Source organism: Trachurus trachurus (assembly GCF_905171665.1).
Source record: "Trachurus trachurus genome assembly, chromosome: 9".
In the NCBI taxonomy this organism is placed as follows: Eukaryota; Metazoa; Chordata; class Actinopteri; order Carangiformes; family Carangidae; genus Trachurus; species Trachurus trachurus.
The window spans coordinates 21,926,481-21,948,701 of NC_139895.1; the positions used below are offsets into that span (position 1 = coordinate 21,926,481).

General features: G+C 41.5%; 2 protein-coding genes across 2 annotated transcripts; both read left to right on the forward strand.

Annotated features, from left to right (window-relative positions):
* Positions 1–1,190: 1,190 nt before the first annotated feature.
* Positions 1,191–9,009, forward strand: LOC310991021 (eosinophil peroxidase-like; the record flags this gene model as incomplete). Its single annotated transcript, XM_083978589.1, has 12 exons — positions 1,191–1,320; positions 5,177–5,264; positions 5,383–5,558; positions 5,735–5,867; positions 6,108–6,237; positions 6,416–6,622; positions 6,716–7,076; positions 7,202–7,362; positions 7,467–7,725; positions 8,191–8,361; positions 8,475–8,712; positions 8,811–9,009. 12 exons carry the CDS (start codon positions 1,191–1,193, stop codon positions 9,007–9,009), a joined length of 2,253 nt encoding a protein of 750 aa, XP_083834715.1.
* A 645-nt stretch (positions 9,010–9,654) lies between these two features.
* LOC310991022 (eosinophil peroxidase-like) lies at positions 9,655–22,088 on the forward strand (the record flags this gene model as incomplete). The annotated part of the gene is made up of 13 exons (XM_083978590.1): positions 9,655–9,664; positions 17,107–17,194; positions 17,331–17,506; positions 17,604–17,736; positions 17,923–18,052; positions 18,690–18,896; positions 19,008–19,368; positions 19,494–19,654; positions 19,759–20,017; positions 20,107–20,277; positions 20,367–20,604; positions 20,709–20,915; positions 21,680–22,088. The coding sequence occupies 13 exons, from the start codon at positions 9,655–9,657 to the stop codon at positions 22,086–22,088; spliced, it is 2,550 nt and encodes an 849-aa protein (XP_083834716.1).
* Positions 22,089–22,221: the final 133 nt, after the last annotated feature.

The following is a 22,221-nucleotide window of genomic DNA, read 5'->3' on the forward strand; positions in this document are numbered from 1 at the left end:
GGGAAGTTTAGGTTTGCAGCTCTCACATAAGCATATGATTAGGACCGACTTATTTCACCTGCACAGTATAGCTGGCTAAGATCCTCTCTCAGAGTAATGTTGATAAACTGGTAAGCTTCATTATTTTGGTAGATTTTTACTTTTGTGAATGCTTGTTAATGCTCATCTTATCAATCTCATGATGTTACAGTATCTTTATTTCTTATTTCAAATTAGCCATAATGGAATGTCATGACTGGACTTTAGGCTTCCTATGTCAGTCCGCACTACAGATTGAAAGGCATTAGATCCCTGTTCATCATTCAAATTGAGAAACAATCCTGAAATATTGCAATCATGTCACAAATAAGCTGTAGATAACATCCAGGAGCTGAAAACATTGTAGTTTATATGGACATTCTAAATGGAATGTGCTTTTAACATGCGTTTTCTCAATTAAAAAAAGGCATTTTAAAAACGTGTTTATTTTGGATACAAAGTGTGATCTCACTTGTGTCTTTGGATAGATTTATTTGTATGACCCTAAGGTACTTCCATGCCAAAGGGGACCTTTGCATCATGACTTGAAGTCAAAAGTTGCTTAACTTCCCTACTAGAATGCGAAAATGAATAATCAAAGGTAGGTAAAGATTTAGGCTATTTTTCTCTTGTGAGAGTGTGTGTGTGTGTGTGTGTACACATGTGTGAATGACTTCTTGTGTAAGATTGCAGAGAAAAGTACAGAGGGGATGAGAGTATGCAATGGAAGCATGAGATGGAGGTGAGGACAAGGGGGAGGAGACAGATGAGAGACAGGAAGAAGCAAAATAGTCTCGTAAGAAAGGATAGGAGGTAACATTGTTTTAGATCCCCAGCATGCCCCGGGGGCCAAGACCTCCAGGGTGGGAGGAGGGCGGGACTGGAGGGGTATCAATTAATTAATCATTCTTTCTCTTTTCTTTTCTTTTTCCCTTCCTTCCCTGATTTGGGTTTATTTTGTTTGTTTTATTCTTAAAATATTAGATTAGTTTTAATTATTCTTACCTCTCTCCATCACATTAATTATTGCGTACTTTGGGCTGCCACCAGACCCGAGGGAGGTGGCCAGTCCGTTGTAAGTCGGTTCCTTTTAGAGTGGAACCCACCCCTACGGGACGGTTCCGCTCAGGTTGGTCCGAAGGGCAGTTTTATGATTGGAGAGGGTTACGATCATGTTCATGTCTTATCCAAAAGCAGTCATATCCGTCAATCTTCCCCCCAGTCCCCCAGCCTACCCATCCCTGGAGCCCCTCAGCTCCCGTGGGCAGCCGAGATGGTCCCCCACCTCTGGCATCGAGGGAGGTAACTAGGTGACTAAATAAATGCACGAATGGAGGGAGGGGGGGACAGGAAGGGAGGGCAGAGCAGAGGGCGAAATAATTAGGCAAGAAAAAAAAACAAAAAAAACAAACAAGGAGGAGTGAGAATGATGAGAATAGAGGGTGGGAGTGAAAATGAAAGTAGAGAAGGGAAAATTGATGCATGTACTGTAGTGTAGTGGGCTGTTGGCTCGGTGTACATACAAAAGAGAAAAAATAAATCAGATAAAAATTAATTAATGCAAAATAATAATAATAATAATGATAATAATAATAAAAAAAATAAATAAAAAAAAACATCAGATAGATAGATGAGCAAACACATAGTTTAAACATGTAACATTTGCAATACCCACCCCCCGCCACCCCCCATCACCCCTCACCACTCCAGCCCCCCCTCCCACCTCCTCCCCTATCAATGACATACTGTATGTACATACTTCCCCCCCCCCCCCCCCCTCTCCTCCTCACTCTCCCTCTTTTGGATGTGTGTGGAATCTTTGTACGTTTACGTGTGTTAATGGTATGTGTGATGTGGTTGGCAGGCAGGCAAAAATGAATAAATGATAATTAAGCAGGGCACAGGCAGATAAACGTTGGGGAGGCCAGGAGAGAAGAGAGGAAACGAAAAAAGGAATCTATGCAGTAATTACAAATTTAGACAGTTGATAAATGGGTGCCAGATTGTATTGAAGTCGGCAGTTTGGTTTTTCATAGAGGCAGATAGTTTTTCCATTGATATATATTCTATTAGTAGATTCTTCCATAGTGTAATGTTAATTTTCTTTCGTGACTTCCAGTTCATGAGAACGGTCTTCCTGGCGATTGTTAGGGCTATAGAGAGTGTTCTAATGGATATGTTGTCAAGGTTGATGCCAGATGTGTCTCCAAGTAAGCACAATGTGGGGGATTGTGGGATGTGACAGTCCATGATGTGTGAAAGGTTGTTTCTGCTTCTGCTTTAATAAAACAAATAAAAAAAGTTTTATTCTTGCATAACATTCATTTAATATATTCATTGTGGCTAGATTGGCTTGAGTTTCTTCACGAGAGATAAATGTTGAATTAAATACAGTAAAACATTAAAAAGTCACAAAGAAAAAGCACAAAACGTGGAAAAAAACACACATTAGCAATGCAATTCAATTTGTCAAATCAAAATATGGAGTAAACGGCAATTAATACCTTCAAAGATGATGTTTAATGGTTAAAAATAATCCAGACAGATTGATCACACAGCTTGGAGCAGCAGAATTAAAAGCTGCATCACTTAAGGTTTTAACCCTGTCCTGCAGAACAGTCACAGGTTAACTGGAGAGAACTTTCCTCATACTTCTGAGATCACTATCAGCTGAAATTGATAGCAGATCACTTCTTTTGGGTGGACCAGAGGAGGGAGCACTGTCTACGTGCAACATGTGTCACTGTTTTTATCTTCTGTTTAAGAACTTGTTTTTCTACTTGACTGACTGGAACCTCAAGATCAAAAGTTTATGACCCAAAAAGTTGTTTGCACCTGAAAGATGAAAAAAAAAAAATCAAAAAAATCAAAATCAAAATCACACTTTGTACATGTTGCACTAAATATGAATAAAATCAAAAAAGACAAAATGGATATTCATGTATGAAGTTGATCTAAACATGTCCCATTTGTTGTATGATAGTTGCAGAGACCAAGGGACAGTGATCTAGGTCCAAGCAAGGCAGATTGTCAAAGAGAATAAATATACTGTAGAAGTTCTGTTTTATGTTTCATAAAAAAACAGGCCATTAAAAGATTGATTGAGAACACTGCACTTTTAATTGAACATTTTTAAGATCCAGTTTCAATTATTAAATAAAAGGTTAAAGCTGTAGCAATGTGCAGATGGATACTACTAAGATTATTGTCTAAATTGGGTTGAATCTTCACCTTAACAAACATGAATAAAAGATTCAGATTCAGATGCATACTTAATTAGCCTGACAAGCCAGACTATATCAATAAAATGTATAGTCTGGCAATGACCGGTAGACCTCGGCTCAATCCAGGGGGCGGGATGAAGGCTGTCTTTCAAACTGCCTCTGCACGCAATAGGGTAGCGCTACGACTAATCAGAGCAAAGAGCAAGATGATGTTAGCCTGACAAGCCAATTAAAATGTATGTCGTCGTCGCGTTAAGCCCACCCAACGACTCTCTAAACAGATAGAGCGCTGTGATTGGTGAACACAAACGGTGTTCGAGACTCAAAAAGTTCCTATGGCTCGTTTCTAGACCCACCTACGGAGCAAATACATTTGCTGCCGCTAGGGTGCATCTAGATTTCTAGGCTAATACTTAATTGTACTCAAGGAGAAATTTGTTTTCACAGTCAGTGCTCACATTTAACAAATAACATTCAGCAAAGATGTAAACATAAACATAGAAATAGGAAACCACAAATAGCAAAAACCACACCAAATTGCAAAGTGTAAAACACGGGTGGAGGGGGTAGCAGGGGTGGCAGGGGTCAACAGGGTTGGTAGATTGAAAGTGGGGAGGCCAATTATTTTAGAGCATTTAGATGCAAGTCAAAGAAAAACAAAGGAGGCAGTGTAGGCCAGAGACATAACATTATGTACTCCAAATAAGTGATAGGGAGTAATTTCTGAAAATGGTCTCATGGTTGGCAGAAGTCAGTTACACCTAAATGTAAAATCATCCCATTTTGTTTGATAGGATCTTACATGATCCTCCACCCTGTGTGCTTCTCAAACTGTGAAGTAATTCAACAGGAACTTTATGTATGTTTGCTTGTCAAGTAGGAAAAGTGGTAATAAAACAACAAGCCCTCTTAATAAAAAATCAAATCATGAAACTATTTATTAGAGTGGCTCTGAGAGCTCAGTGCACTGCAGATTAGATCAGATATGTGCATAATTGCTCGGTTGTGACTGTTGAAGTTAAATGCATGGATTAACAAGAGCCTTCCAGACAGTCTCTTTGCTTTTGTCTTTTGCAATTAAGATTAAACCTTCATGGTAACCACATGCTTGTATTCACTGGAATCTTCCACTGAGTGTCAGGATTCAATCTGCAGTGCTTTTCTTTACTTAAATGCATTTTGTTTAAAGTGCAGGGCTCTCAGGGCCTCTGTAGTTTTTGTTTAAAGCATCATGATAATGGTTTACTCAAGTGCTGGGCTCTGCAGGCATTTTAGGCATTTTTATTTTCTTGTTAAACAGCATGTCCCTTGTTTGAAAGATGCCCCAAGTGTCACCATAGGGTATTCTTTGGCCACTATATATATGGTGGTCAAACTGGTGTAAAATACACTGACTCTTCTCTGCAGCTGAAGGATCACACTGGGAGTTGCAGGACATGACAGGTACTGTACTCAACTTCTTGTTGAACTCATTTCCTGCCAGCATTTCATCACACTTTTTAATAGCAGATTTAGCTCATATTCATGCAATGGTGCACTTATATTTTATCAACTATCTATTATTTATTGAAAATGGAATCAGAAAAGTATCGGTATTTAATCAGTTTTGGTTATTTTATACAGGACTGTACTTGTCTTTTTCAGAGATGAAGTGGTTCATGTGTCTGATGTGTCTTTACATGTGTTTGCAAAGTCATGTCAACGCTGGTGAGTATTGTGAAATTAGAAGAAATTTCATTGGTTTTGTCATTTTGTTGAAAAATAGATTATGATAATGATTAGAGAGGAATGCATGATTTTATATTTCATTACTAATGTTTCTTTAACTGTGTTTTCATGATTTTGGGGTTAGGGTTCTGCTTGAATTACTTAATTGACATTGTCGGCAAGAAAAAAAAAAGGGTGAGGTTGTTTTTGTTCATTTTTGCTTACAGAACCAAATTTGAGCAGAAGAGTCATTGAAAACGCAGTGATTGAAGCAAAGGCCACTGTGGACTCAGCTTATGAATACTCCAGAAAAGAGTGAGTGTAGTGTACATCCTGCTGGGTTGCTGCACTTGGAAAAATTGCACAACGCAAATGCATCATAACAGAACCGCATATAAACTGCTGATAAATATGACCTGGTCAACCAATATAGGAGCCTTGATCGTGTGAGGAGGAATGCAGCGAATCCTTCAGATGTCCTGAGACTGCTGAAACAACCTGCTGGACCAACACGTGAGGCTGTCCGTGCTGCAGACTATATGGATGTTGCTGTGAAACTGATCAAGAGGTCTCTGAATAATCGTCCAAAACGCTCCATCAATGCCACAGGTTTGTGGTCATAACATATTATTTAAATGTTGCCTGTACAAATGCCTGCAAGTTAGTTACAGCTGCCATTGGTGCAATTCTGTGTTCTGGTACAGTATGTTTCAAAATGTCCCTTATGGGTAGCTTCAAGTTACTCATCAGTCAGCCAATATGTCTGTCCTTTCCCTCCGAATTAGATCTGATCACCGAGGAAGATCTGAATTTCATTGCTGCTCTGACAGGCTGCTCTCCCAGACATCGTGTCCCTTCTTGCAGGACAACTCCAAATATAGACGAGTTTCGTACTGCTAACAGTGTCTGCAACAACAGGTGAGACAGGTGCTAAGCTTGTAAGAGACAATGTATGACACAAATAGAGACAACAAATACAATGCTTTGTGTTGTTATTTCATTTCATTACATAAAATACAAATGCTAAAAATTGGGTGTGGTTAGTTGGAATGCATTCCTTTTCAATAATGCTTGTAGCCATGACAAAGACAGTACATGTTGTTCCTGGTACACCCAGGTACATGACAAAGAAAAAAAAAAAGATTTGCTCTCCCTTAGAGAAAATAACCGCTGGGGAGCTGCAAATACACCATTCACCCGCTGGCTTCCTGCAGAGTACCAGGATGGTATCTCTTTGCCTAAGGGCTGGGACCCTAAACTGAAAGTCAACAGACGCTTTCTTCCACTGGTAATGTATTTGTTTCACAGTGCAATGTACTGTACAAAATGTGTGAGAATAAATGACCAGAAAAAGACCAATATATACAAGAGATTAAAATTGTTTTGTCAAATTACAGATTAACAATAATAAATCAATGAATATATCACTCTCACCAAAGTGTTCATTGTCTATATCCTGTCCCCAGGTCAGGGAAGTGTCCAACCGGATTCTGAGCGCAGCCAATGCTGACGTGGAGAGCGACCCACTCTACACTCACTTGGTGACGATCTTTGGCCAGTGGACAGACCACGATCTGACCTTCACTCCTCACTCTCCTGTCATCCGCTCCTTCAATAACGGCATTGACTGTGATAAAAGCTGTGAACGCACAGAGCCCTGCTTCCCCATCAAGGTCAGTGTCACTGCTTTATGAAAGAGAACAGGTGAAACACCTAAAGAACTGACAAACTTAATGCTAACTAACTGCCTCTTGTTGTCTGAATAGATTCCTAAGAACGACTCCCGTTTTCATAAAGGGTCAGAGGAGTGCATGCCCTTCTTCCGCTCAACAGCAGGCTGCGGTTCAGGCAACACAGGCCACATCTTCGGTGCGAGTACTGTCCGTCAGCAGATGAACTCTCTCACAGCTTTCCTTGATGTGGGTCAGGTCTACGGCTCAGACGACGCCAAAGCTCGTTTCCTACGCAACCTGACCACAGACGAGGGTCTTTTGAGGGTCAACACAAAGTTTACTGACAATGGCCGTGAGCTCCTGCCTTTCACCAACATGGGTGCCAACATGTGTGCTTCACGAGCCCGCATTACTAATGACGTTGAGGCTGAGGAGGTGCCCTGCTTTCTGGCCGGTGAGTAGCAACAAAAGCACTGACTTGCTGATTCCAGTTCAAGCATCAACCACACGTTGTGGTTGATCCAAATAAAACAACTTTAGTTGTATTCATTAAAATCTGCGTTGTACTTTTTCGTCCAGGTGATGAGCGCAGCAATGAGAACATTGGTCTGACCTCGCTGCACACACTGATGATGCGTGAGCACAATCGTTTGGCTCGTGCCCTCGCCAAGCTCAATCCTCACTGGGGCGGAGAGAGACTCTACCAGGAGGCCCGCAAGATCATGGGTGGATACTTCCAGGTGAGGGAGGGGCTCAGCTCTATGAAGAGCACAAACCTTGCATCAAGAACTGTGTCCTTGATCGGGGTTAGGGTTGATCTGACTCCGATTCATTTTGTTTTCAGGTTCTTACTTTCAGAGACTACTTGCTCCACATTGTTGGTCCAAACTTCATTGCCAGGCAGCTTTCCACCTATCCTGGTTATGATGAAAACGTGGATCCCAGCATCTCCAATGTGTTTGCTACAGCTGCCTACCGATTTGCTCACCTGATGGTTCAGCCTTTCATGTTTCGGCTTGATGAGGACTATCAGGAGCACTCTGAATACCCCAGCCCATTGCTGCACAAAGCCTTCTTTGCACCATGGAGGATCGTCTTTGAAGGTTGTCATGAAAATTGCATATACTGTATATTCATAGATAAATTATCTATTCAAGAGATCAAACGGTTGAACAGATGAAACACAAGAGATGTTTAACCAACATTCTCCCCCTCACACCATACCTATAGCATACCACAAAACTTGACCATTACTTCATAATAGCGAAGTTGAAAAGCTGTACAGTCATACAATACTGCTGTCACATTTGCATGTCGGACTGGAATTTCTCAGTTTTAAACACCCTACTTTCTCAAGGTTTGGAGGAACATTGATGTAAGGAGTCGGCTGCAACACACCATGAACCTGCTAATTAAGTCTTGGCTGCAAAAATACAGTTGAATGCAGCACTATTTGGGCTTTTACATTACAGAGGCTCAAAGTTGTTTCCATATTGATATGAAAAATGTAACTAAACTGAATTTTAAAGCCTTAAACCTTCCTTGTTATTATCTGTTGGACTCCTCAGGTGGACTGGACCCAATCTTGAGGGGTTTGGTTGGTCGCCAGGCCAAACTAAACACCCAGGATCACATGATGCATGATGAGCTGAGGGAAAGATTGTTTGAATTCTCCTCTGAGTTGGCTCTGGATCTAGCCTCTCTCAACATGCAACGAGGAAGAGACCATGGACTTCCTGGTATTACTCTGATAGAACGTTTTTCTGTATCTTTAGATTTACCTGTGCAATATATTGCCTTTAACAACAAACACACTGTCCTATTTTCTTGTTGTATATTATGTTCTCTTTAGGTTACCTTCAATGGCGCAAATTCTGTGGACTGTCACAACCACGGAATCGGAAATCACTGGGAAAAGTTCTGAAAAATAACAAACTGGCCAGAGACCTATTTACTCTTTATCGCAAAGCTGACAACATCGACGTGTGGGTGGGAGGGGTGGCTGAGCCATTCGTCAAAGGAGGAAGAGTGGGACCCCTGTTTGCCTGCCTGATTGCCACTCAGTTCCAGAGGATCCGCCAGGGAGACAGGTAAGGAGACTTGAAATCACATTACTCACAGACATTTGCTGTCCTGGAGATAGCTAAGACAACCACTGCATTAGACATTAACAAACTGTCAATTTTAGGCTTTGGTGGGAGAACGAGGGAGTCTTCACTGAAGCTCAGAGGGAGTCCCTGAAGCAGGCGTCACTGGCCCGCATCATCTGTGACAACACCGGTATCAGTGAAGTACCAGAGAAGCCCTTCCAATACAGACGGAGAGGGTCTGGTTACAATGACTGCAACAACATCCCTGCCTTTGACCTCAGTCCATGGAAGGAGTAGAAATCCTGTAGCCACATCTAAGGCCATCTCTGTGACACGGGATATTCCACCCTCTGTGCATTTTAAATATTCTTTGTTATTATCTTTCCTTGTGTTAAATGAAATAATTCATGCAGTTCTCCTAAATGTCTTATTTAAATGAAAATGTATGCCACCCATCTTTATTAACTGCTGGAAAATCATTTGATTACAATGAGTATTTTTCTTAGGTCCCTAAATGTTATTCTTATGTCAAGTAAATGCATATGAACCATCTCATCATTTGTGTGTAATATTCATCATATGTAAAACTTCAGGAACAATGAAATTTGAATAGGTTGATCTCATGATTTACTTGAGATATTGTATCTACTATGTCAGTTTATATTTAATGTAACTACTACACACAAAACATTTAACCTGAACAACAAGCAGAATTGTAGCTACTACCCATTTGTTGGCCTTATCTATTGAAATATACCATCAAACTATGGACATCCACATCTTTAACTGGGCAGTACACAGAGAAAAATAGGGGTACAGAAGGGGGACATTTCTGTACTTAAAGGTACAGTTCTGTCCTACTGTAGCCTAGGGCCAATTATTGTACTCTAGAGTACCTATGTGTACCTTTTGGGGGTAGAAAAGGCACATAAATGTTCCAGAATGGCAAAAGGTACATATATGTACTCCTAAGGTACACGTATTTACCCCCCAAAGGTACATTATCAGAGACAGTGTGTTAGAAAAAAATAGTAGCTTAAAGCAGAAGTGAGTGATCCGGTCGTTTTCGCTAATGCTGCGTTCCAGGCAGGCTTTTGAAATCGTAAATTACAGCTTCAAGTCACAACTTACGACTTTGTAGCGTTCCAGGCAACCCACTCGTGTTTTTCCGACCTGTTTTACCGGTGAAAGTCACTATAACGGCCACTTGTAACTTCCGACCGGTGAACTCGTACCAGATCGAACTGGTACCACTTCACGGTCGGAAAAATACGAGTTTCCTTGAACGCACCATAACAGTCCTCGTCGCTACGTCACCACATTCACGGCGTTCCTTGGCTGCACACACAGCCCTGCATGCCGTTCTCTCTCCTCATTGGATAAAAACTGTAGGATACGATAAATGTTTTCTCTTCGGCTCAGAGCAGAGCAGAGGGATAGAGAGACCCGTGTTTCAGTCCAAACACTCTATGTAAGTGATTGCTGTCGGAAGATATAACTATTTAAGACTTATATTAACACAAATATATCACTCACTTCTGCTTTAAAGCAGATATCAGCTTCACGGCCGTTTCGGCTAATGCTGCGTTCAAGGCAGGCTTTTGAAACCGTAAGTTACAGCTTCAAGTCACAACTACGACTTGGTAGCGTTCCAGGTAACCCGTAGCTCGTGTTTTTACCATCCTGTTGTCTGTGAAAGTTCCCTATAACGGCCACTCGTAACTTCCGACCCGTGAACTCGTACCAGATCGAACTGGTATGACTTCACAGGAAAAACACAAAGTACGAGTTTCTTTGAACGCACCATGAGTTAGCAGCCCCCGCCCTTGTCAGGCATCAATTGGTCCTCGTGCTACGTCACCACATTCACGCGCATCCCTTGGCTGCACACACAGCCCTTCATGCCGTTCTCTCTCCTCATTGGATAACACTTGGATCCCACAAGGAAAATTTTCTCCTCGGGTTACAGCAGAGCAGAGTGACGGAGAGACTCGTGTTTAGGCTGAAATACTTCATGTAAGTGATTGCTGACGGAAAATAGGACTATTTAGGACTTATATTAACAAAAACATTCCACTGATATCTGCTTTAAGTAGGAAAGTAGGGATAATAATTAAACATTCAACTAGTAATTATTTTGTAAATATATGTAATGGAGGTGTCCCCCAGTCACGAGGTACCAGTAAGGGGAAGATCTTGGCGAAGTGGTTAGCATCGTCGCCTCCGATGCGGGAGGTCGTGGGATTAATCCTCGCTCAGGGCAGGTCGCAGAGCAAACACACGCACCGAGTACAAGTACAAGTAGTACAAGTAAATATTGTACAAGTACAATTGTGTACAATACTACTGTACTTAAGTACAGTTGTACTTAAACTGGTACATTTTGAAAAAGTACAAAAATGTACCGGCACCAATGGGTACAAAATTGTCTCTAAAAAAGGTACGCCTGGAGCGACAAGGGTTTGTACCCTTTTGAGTACATTTCCGTATTTCTATTTTTCTCTGTGTAGTTAGGAATGCTAGACAAATATGTGGGGATGCCTCTCACCCTTTAAATTCAGAGTGGCCGCTGAGTCAGGGCCCCGAGGGCGAGCGGAACGTAGCCTACAAGAAATCTTTCATGTGTCTCAAATGACTGCACCTTATTTTAAGTGTATAATATTCATACGTGCTACTGTTATTTCTTGTCTATTTGCACAGTTGTCTGTGTGGTATGGTGGCAACTGGCAAATGTCTTGTGATTTTGTTTTTTGTTTGTTATGTAAGTTGTTGTTGGAGAAGCAAAGACAAATTTTCTTTAAGGTGGACAATGAAGTTAATCTATTCTGTCATAACAGACCAGACATTAAAACACCTGCCTGTTAAATAAACTTTGCTTTCCTCATACCCCTGCTCTACTCGACTCTTTATATCGTAGACTGATATTGTGATAGACTTTGCTTTTCACAACATAAAACGTATTCATTGAACTTTGACCTGGATCAGCTAGGCCTATAGCCTATAGTTGTTTTTATTTTTATTTTTCCATTTCTCCAGGAGGTTGGTTTGTTAGTTATGTCAGATAATCCGTCAGACCATGAGGTGGTTTGTTAGAGGAGATGGCAAAAATGTCTCAGGAAGGCATGTGCTTGCTTAGCACCATTTAAATGATGCAGCTGAAAACGAATCCTGTTGACTGACTTATACATAATGTTCATCTAGCACCTTTAGAAAATACTGTATCTAAAAGTTCAATAAAAAAAGCTACACAGGAACAACAGTTTGAGAAATAAAAAACGCAGTTCAAGTGAAAACAAATGATGGATGTCACTTTCCAATAGCCTACATAAGGGTTATATTTATAAAGTATGAGAACCAGTTGTTGAGAACCATTGTCCTGTGGCTTTGATGTACCTAACCTGATTGTATGTTGCATTTTCCCTGGCAGTTTTTTCCTCTGCCTTAATTTTTCATATTATTTATTTTAAAGGTGTACAGAAAAGAAAACTGAATTTGAGCCCACTCTGGATCATAAAATTAAAGCAGAAGTGAGTGATCCGGTCGTTTTCGCTAATGCTGTGTTCCAGGCAGGCTTTTGAAATCATAAATTACAGCTTCAAGTCACAACTTACGACTTTGTAGCGTTCCAGGCAACCCACTCGTGTTTTTCCGACCTGTTTTACCTGTGAAAGTCACTATAACGGCCACTCGTAACTTCTGACCCGTGAACTCGTACCAGATCAAACTGATACAACTTCACAGGACGGAAAAACACGAGTCTACGAGTTTCCTTGAACGCACCATAACAGTCCTCGTCCCTACGTCGCCACATTCACGGCGTCCCTTGGCTGCACACACAGCCCTGCATGCCGTTCTCTCTCCTCATTGGATAAAAACTGTAGGATACGATAAATGTTTTCTCCTCGACTCAGAGCAGAGCAGAGTGACTGACAGACCCGTGTTTCGGTCCAAACACTCTATGTAAGTGATTGCTGTCGGAAGATATAACTATTTAAGACTTATATTAACACAAATATATCACTTACTTCTGCTTTAATGTGATAACTCATCTTTCAGACGATGTAGGCCAAACTTTGTGCAAAATTCTATTTTTGAGTAAATCCGGGATGAAAGTGTGTATTTTTTTTCCCGCATTGGATAATGCAGGCGCACGGATTATACGTCAGCCTGTACACGATTCACCAGCCACTGATATTGGATCCATAATCCGTCATTCAAACGTCTGAGACACGCACACACACACGGAGCTCGGTCTCACCCCAAGCTTTGAATATCCCGCCCGCTCGACAACGACCAATCAAATTCGTTTTCCTTACTCGGGTAAACTCGTGTTGCAGCTCGTGACAACTCGGCGCGACAAACAGGACAAACGGCCATTTCTGTACACCTTTAATGGATACAACAACAAAGCCATCTGCATATGTTAACCTTCAGCAGAGGTGTTCATTAATCACGTGCTGAACGTTTCAGTCACTAGCCTATTTGTGTGAAGTTGCTCAACAGAGTTGCTACAATAGAGGTGGAATTAGAAAGAAGAATAAAAAACATTCCTGACAAACAAGTATCACGCAAGATGATGAAGTGCTGTGGCTATAAAAACACTGATCAGCTGCAATTGCATGTTGTATAGGTCTGCTGCAGAACAGAGGACACAATCTTCAGCTTTTACATATGCAGGTGACTAAAATGCTTTTTATTTTTACACTGTAGATGCATTTAATATGCTATAATCAATATCATGTAGCCAATATCAAATTGGAATATATTTGTTTTTCCATATCCCTCCCATTTGTTTTGATGTGAATTTAGAAATACTGTCAGTTTAAATTCATGGCCAGTTTCTGAATGCCTGAAGAATATTTGTCTGTTTTGCAGATATGGGACATTTTCTGTGTTTGCTGGCTGTGGCACTTTTGTGCTTGCAATGGCAGGTGAATGCTGGTAAGTGCTAGTAACATCTCAGAAGACCTAAATTAATTGTTCTAGCCAACTACAGTTTTTTTAATAGTTTGGATTAAAAATCAGAGGCCATGAGATTCCTCGCACAAAGAGTTGTTCTTAGTGATGAAACTCTAAGACAATTCTTAGAATCATAAGAATTTCTCTTTAACGCTAAGGCTTGAACCTTGTAAAAACAGAAGTTATTCACAAAGCATCTCAGCCTTCAAAAGAGCTCCTAGGTGAAAAACTGCTAAGAGGAGGGAGGAAAACTTTTAAGAGATGAGTTTTCTTCTCCCACCCAGCTCAATAATAACAGCAGAAATTAAGGTGATCCCACTGGTAAAATATTTAGCAACTTGAAAAATGCAGCAATGCAGCAGTGATGATTTGGGTGTATCACAACCTTCAACCACCAAAGTGATCAATTACAGCACTGTCACAGCCTTATAGCAGTTTGTTCCTTTCCAGCTGGATGTCCACATGCTGAGGCTCAGAAACAGGCATTCATGGACATGTTAGTGTGATTGATGGGACAATGAAGGGGAACGACACATTAATTTGCTGTGCGATGTTTTCTCAAGTCTGCCTTTGGCTTTTTCTGTAATTCCAGAGCCAGATTTCTCTCTCAAAACCATTTAATGCTGATTTCAGTAAATACTGTTCCTCCATTTAATTGGGCTTTCTTGTTCATTTTGTGTCCATTGCTTGCTGGCTTGGTCATTTTGCCAACCCACACCACTTCACCGATGGCCAGAAATCATACCTAGCAACGGGTGCAACCACACCTCTTCACAAAGATAAAAGTTTCTGTCCCTGCCTTTGCTCTGAGGATCTTCTCAAGTCTCTCCTAGGACTAGCCAGGGCTCCTTCCATGAAATCTTTAGGCTAAATTAGGAGCTCACCCTGAGGGGGACGGCTCTCCATTCCGACACGCCTCCACTCCGACACCCCGCTGTTCCGAAATACCCCCACTTCGAAACACCACTGTTCCGACTGTTCTGACGTTGTTTACACTCAACTGTGTTGCGGCTTGTCTGTGAAACGTGCGCTGCTCAGGGACTGGACAGATCTGTCCCACTTGCTTTCTCCCCGACTCTGTTGTTGGAGATCTCCCACACAGTAAAACAAATACACTTTATTTCTCCCCCCCTGCTCTGCTCGAGCGCGGCTGAACCCGGCTTGAGCTCACACGGGTGCGAGGCTGCTGCAGCCGCCGCTTGTGCTGACAGCTGACTGAGGGCGATGCTTTGATTGGGCTTAGGCAATGAAGAAAGGAGTTGGTTAAGTTTAGTAAAAAGACCAGGTAGAGGCTAGACAGGCTAGAAGCATAATGAACGTTATATGTCATTAATATTAAGTATTTGCTTGTTTTGCAGTTAATTATGCACATGATCCGTTTGACCCCAAAAAGGAAAAAAAGATCAATGCGCATTGCGCACTGCACAGCCTCAGGTTCCTTTCTGATTACGTCCGTCTGTCCGTTCGGAATGGGGTGGTTTCCCCAATAGCCTTTTCGGAATAGCGAGGTCTTGAGAAAAAATAGAAAACCCCGCTATTACGATGAATGGAAGTCTATTTTTGGAAAGGCGGGGCTCCTCTTCTGAGAGGAGAATGTTTGTGAATATTTCCCCTGATCTTTTAAAAAATGGGGTCTTGAGTTTTATTACTAATATTCTGTAAAATGCTGTCTTTGTGTCATATGAGCTAAATTGAAATGGGCCTATTGTAAATAAGTGGACTAACAGTCAGCAAAATGTTACTATTGTTCTTCTGTTCGGCCATAGCATTCACACTATTGTTTTTCTTTTCGGCCATTTTCTTTATTCTCTTTTCAATGGTTCAGCATTCACACTATTGTTCTTCTGTTCGGCCATTTTCTTCCGCCTTTTTACGGTCTTCTTCTAGTCCTTCATACTTTGTGCTATTTCAACAATTCATATATCAAAACGTGCAGCTTTTTCTGGACTTTATCGGATGTATTCAAATTTTTCATACTTTTTATACTTTTTCAAATATTCAACTTTTTCTGATTTTTTTTCCCCCCATAGAGAATGCATTGGAATAGTCTTCAAACTCTTCAAATCTTCTTACTTCTTTCAGCCACTAAAGCTTCACCATACTTTCTACTAGAGACTTCATTCAAATTCTGAGCTGTAGACAAACTTCTAATGTATTCATCCTGTGTGTACAACTTTTTCATAGCTTGTACCGTTTTTGAGATAAATCCTTTAAAAGCACATGAGGATTTCTGACAAATTTCACCCTTTTCAATGAGTGTGTATGGGGTTGGGTCAGAGTGGGTGACGTCATCGTAGAGTGCAGGAGATCCAAAAAAGTGACTGGAACTTTTCTTCTGAAACTGCCAGCAAAGCTACAAATGACACTCTACACTCATGATTTTGGAAACAGTTTGTAGCCACGCTTGTCTTCTGTCTCACAATGCCGTCAAAAATGCACAGAGACTCAGAGAATAATTTAAAATATTTTTTAAATGCAGCCTGGGTGCTCTCTCTCTGCCATTCAGCCCAATGCAATTTTTTTCACAGCAGAGTAGCAGGAGCTCAACTTTTTAATTAGCTGGAATGGGCATTATACTTTGTTTGATTTCATCAAAAAATAGTCACAAGTCACAAAAAGGTCCTCTTAGAAATGAGCCACAACAAGTGGCTCATTTCTACTCTTTTCTTTTTTTTAATCATCATTGAAAAATCTCACATTCATCAAAGTCTCAAACTCTCTTCTCCACAACTCCACTGTAGTGTAGTGGTTAAGGTGGCTACTTGCCAACCTCAAGGTCACTAGTTTGAATCCAAGGGGAGCACTCTTGTTATGTTATGTTGAATTCTGCTCCCCTCCCCCACCCTCAATTGGTTACAGATGTTCGTTAAGAGACTCATTCATTCCTAGTGCCACAGTTTGCAGCACATCATCACATTACAATCAATGACAACATGCTTATGTGTGTGCTCTCTGTGGTGAAGTGACAGAGTAAAGGTTTATTGATCATGAGGTCATGGGTTCGATTCCTGCCTCATTCATGTCGCACTTTCTGCTAGAGACTTAATTCAAATTCTGATCTGTAGACAAACTTCTAATGGCTCATTTATACTCTTTTCTTTCTTTTTTTTAAGCATCATTGAAAAATCTCACATTCATCAAAGTCTCAACCTCTCTTCAGAAGTCAGTGAGCCTCTTATACAGGGATTTCTTTTACTCTTCTGTCCTTGAATGTAACTATGGTGAAGTGGTTAGATCAGTGGGCTGATGTACTGAAGGTTGTGGGTTCAATTCCTTCCTCGGACATGTTTCTTTTATGCCATTCCGCATGTCTTTGTCAATTTATTCTGCTAATTCAGCATGGTTCAGCAATGGCGTTCAGCATTCACACACATTTTCCGTTAAGAAATGCTGTTTCTAGTTAAAAATAAAAACTATTTTTTTCTTTTTTCCTAGAATCACATTTGAGCCGGAGTATGATTGAAGATTTAGTGACAGCAGCCAAGGCCACGGTGGATAACGCCTATGAATATTCCAGACAAGAGTGAGTATGCAGACCCATTGAGAGGCATTTTTTTGTTAATTCTTAACCGTCATAAAAGGGCAATAATATATAGGTCTATTTAAATGATTCTTTTGTTATTCTGAATTAATAAGTCTGACCTGACCACTCGATACAGGAGCCTTGACCGTGTGAGGCGTAATGCAGCGCATCCTTCAGATGTTCTGCGACTGCTGAAACAACCCGTTGGACCAACCCGTACGGCTGCCCGTGCTGCAGACTATATGGACGTAGCTGTTAAGATGTTGAAGAGGTCTCTCAACAGACGCCCAAAACGCTCCATCAATGCCACAGGTATGTGGTCTCTTAACAGATTTTCTGATTGATGCTTGTACAAATGTGTGCAAATCGGTTACAGCTGAGTTTGTTTTTTCTTCTTCTTCTTCTTTAGATCTGATCTCTGAGGAGGACCTGGAGGTCATCTCTGAGCTTACAGGCTGCTCACCCAGACACCGGGTCCCCTCTTGTACTACAACTCCCAACTTAGACAGGTTTCGCACTCCAAGCAGCACCTGCAACAACAGGTGAGGGACATTTCATTTCCAGTTTGAAATTACAGAAAATTCAAAGAGGTGAATGACAATGACACTGTCCCTGGTTTTGATTTTGACCCCACATCCTTTTCTCTGTTTTCAAAGTTAACTCATGTGAAATGCTACGAAACATATCTCACAAAAAAACAAAACAGAAATGAATGATGATTTTTACAGGGATAACACTCGCTGGGGATCCTCCAACATCCCTTTCAAACGATGGCTCCCTGCTGAGTATGAGGATGGCATCTCTCTACCTAAAGGCTGGTACCGTAGGCGGAGAATGAGCAAACATTTTCTTCCACTGGTAGCGTATTTTTGTGTGCATTCTAAAGTACAATGTATTGTACAAAGTGTGCTACAGAAAAGAAACACGGTCCTTCAGTGTATGGAGTTTAATTTGAATATTCATTATTCAATCACATCTTTTTCACTTGTTAAATGACAGTCAATGGGCATCTTCTACCTCTGGGAGCGCAAATGTATATGTACTGCATATTCTAAAATAGGTAATTAAGTAGGCTACTGTACTTACAGGGCCGTTGCTAGGAATTCTGGGTCCCCTGAAAGAATACTAAAGTGGGCCCCTACCCCCTAACTTTTCCACTTTTTTTCTTAGACTACATATGTATTATCATTTTTTATTTAGCCTACTTTGTTTTGATGCTAATGCAGCATTACTATGAGTATTAGTCAGGGTCTAAGCAGAATAATTCAGTCATACAAAAATTAGACTACTGGGTTTTTTTGTGGGCCTTACTGGGCGCTGGGCCCCTAGAATTATCATCACCTTTCTCCCCTATACAACGGCCCTGCTTACTTAGAATAATTGTGAAATAAAACTGGTTAATACTTTAAAAAACATCTAAATGCTCACTTGTTAAATAAGAGATAAACAATGATTGGTAAATTAATCACTTTTATTGTCTATATCTTGTCCCCAGGTCAGGGAAGTGTCCAACCAGATTCTGAGCACAGCCAACGATGACGTGGAGAGCGACCCACTCTACACTCACTTGGTGACGATCTTTGGCCAGTGGACAGACCACGATCTGACCTTCACTCCTCACTCTCCTGTCATCCGCTCCTTCAATAACGGCATTGACTGTGATAAAAGCTGTGTACGCACAGAGCCCTGCTTCCCCATCAAGGTCAATGTCATTGCTTTACTTTGCTTTTTCAAAATAACAAGTGAATACATCTAAGTATCTAAGTACTAACACAAACACACGCATGCTATCTGCATCCTGTCATTCAAATAGATTCCTAAGAATGATCCCCGTTTTGGTAAAGGGTCAGAGAAGTGCATGCCCTTCTTCCGCTCAACAGCAGGCTGCGGTTCAGGCAACACAGGCCACATCTTCGGTGCGAGTACTGTCCGTCAGCAGATGAACTCTCTCACAGCTTTCCTTGATGTGGGTCAGGTCTACGGCTCAGACGACGCCAAAGCTCGTCTCTTACGCAACCTGACCACAGACGAGGGTCTTTTGAGGGTCAACACAAAGTTTACTGACAATGGCCGTGAGCTCCTGCCCTTCACCAACATGGGTGCCAACATGTGTGCTTCACGAGCCCGCATTACTAATGATGTTGAGGCTGAGGAGGTGCCCTGCTTTCTGGCCGGTGAGTAGCAACAAAAGCACTGACTTGCTGATTCCAGTTCAAGCATCAACCACACATTGTGGTTGATCCAAGTAAAACAACTTTAGTTGTATTCATTAAAATCTGCGTTGTACTTTTTCGTCCAGGTGATGAGCGCAGCAATGAGAACATTGGTCTGACCTCGCTGCACACACTGATGATGCGTGAGCACAATCGTTTGGCTCGTGCCCTCGCCAAGCTCAATCCTCACTGGGGCGGAGAGAGACTCTACCAGGAGGCCCGCAAGATCATGGGTGGATACTTCCAGGTGAGGGAGGGGCTCAGCTCTATGAAGAGCACAAACCTTGCATCAAGAACTGTGTCCTTGATCGGGGTTAGGGTTGATCTGACTCCGATTCCTTTTGTTTTCAGGTTCTTACTTTCAGAGACTACTTGCTCCACATTGTTGGTCCAGACTTCATTGCCAGGCAGCTTTCCACCTATCCTGGTTATGATGAAAACGTGGATCCCAGCATCTCCAATGTGTTTGCCACAGCTGCCTACCGATTTGCTCACCTGATGGTTCAGCCTTTCATGTTTCGGCTTGATGAGGACTATCAGGAGCACTCTGAATACCCCAGCCCATTGCTGCACAAAGCCTTCTTTGCACCATGGAGGATCGTCTTTGAAGGTATAGCAAAGATCTGTAAGATCTGTAGTTCTTCGAAACAGAGAGTAAATGCAAGTGATCAGAATTAAACGCCCTTTAATGCTTTACAGGTGGATTGGACCCAGTGCTGAGGGGGCTGGTGGGCCGCCAGGCGAAGCTGAACACACAGGATCAGATGATGACTGATGAGCTGAGGGACAGGCTTTTCCAATTCTCCTTTGAATTGGCTCTGGATCTGGGAGCACTCAACATGCAGAGAGGAAGAGACCATGGACTACCTGGTATTTATTTGGCCCTATAGCTTTGTATATGCTATGTTGAGAATGTGCAGACTTTTGGGTGTTTTACAGCGCGTTATCTTCCTTTTCAGGTTACAACAAATGGCGTGGGTTCTGCGGACTGTCACAACCCAAAACTCAGGCTGAGTTGGCAACAGTTTTGAACAACACTGAACTAGCCAAGCAACTCTTGGATCTCTATCGCACACCCGACAACATTGACGTGTGGCTGGGAGGGGTGTCCGAGCCATTTGTCCCTGGAGGAAGAGTGGGACCTCTGTTTGCCTGCTTGATTTCCACTCAGTTCCAGAGGATCCGCCAGGGAGACAGGTATATTCACCTCCACAGACATTACTTAAATATGTGGATACAGCTTTTAGCAGCACCCGTATGTTTCCTTTGCAATGACATGCTAACAACCTGTTCAATATCAGGCTTTGGTGGGAGAATGATGGAGTCTTCACTGATGCTCAGAGGGAGTCCCTGAGGGAAACATCACTTGCTCGCATCATCTGTGACAACACTGACATCACTGAGGTACCTGAAAGACCCTTCCAGTACAGACCTCGAGGATCTGGTTACGCCAGGTGTGAGGACATCCCTGCCTTTGACCTCAGTCCATGGAGTGATGGTGAGTTGATGTACTGAAATTTGCCCTGACACAGCTGATGATGACTTGTGCCAACACTGAAGTAGTTTGGGAATACTGATTTTCACCTTTAATCTTCTGTAGGAGGAAACACAACTGGGCCACAAGGATCACCAGGTAAGTCTACCACAATTTTCCAAAAAAAAATGATGTAGCCTACTTTTTGGCAATTTGAAGATTCATGCATCCTGATTATAGTGACTCAAAACAGAAACCCTCTTATAGGGAAAAGAAGGGCACGTACACTGATCTTAGATGTTTTTTAGGCATAATTACTGAACAAGTTACGATTTGGGTATTTTAATTCAGAAATAAGAAATGTTACTTTATTTATTTATTTTATTTTTGATTCTTTACATACATTCAGTGTAAATTGTTTCCTAGCTACCAAGTGATGCCACCAAATCTACAACTTAACTAATATTTGCTCCAAAAAGGGAAAATTGTAATTTTCACAAAATTGGGTGACAATCAATAATGTCAAATTTACAAATAAAGCTATGCTAATATCTTTGTTCCAGACTATGAGAGCTTTTGAAATAGAAAAAATACAGTTAAAAGAATTTAGTTTTTCAATATTTCAAAGGACAAAGCCATACCTGCAATTGAAAAATCACCTAAATACTCAAATTAGTGTTCATACTAGGCTACTTTAAAATATTTGTATAATGTTACTTGAAAATTTGAAATTTCAGTTGAAGGTTCCAGTTTCAACCTATGTTTTATTATTGTTGTCTTTTTTTTCCACACAGGAAGAACAATACCTGGTCCAAAAGTCTACACGGAGAACAATATTGCCTTCTCAGTACGACTGGGCAACAGTTTCCCCAAAAGTAGCTCACCCATCCCCTTCAATGATGTGATCTACAATGGACAGAACAGCTATAATGTCAGCACAGGGGTTTTCACCTGTCAACATCCAGGTGTTTACGAGTTTCAGTTCCACTGTACGATCAACAAGCATGATGCCAGTGTGGATCTGATGCATAACGGAGAGCTGATTGTCCACTCATTCACCACACGGCAGAATGGGTTCAGCACAGCCAGTGGTCAAACATATGTTAAGCTTCAGAAGGGAGACAAAGTCTGGCTGGTGGCCAACCATGGTGGCAGTAGTATCACCAGAGACAGCTTCTTCTCAGGGCATCTGCTGTCCACAGAGTAGGAAACCAGCTGCTGATCTGTGACACCCTCAAAACTGATTAAAATCACAATCTTTGTAGTCAACTTTGCTGACAGGAAAGTACAGTGTTTACAAACTAATGACATTATTTGAGTTTTAAAAAGCTTTGACTTGA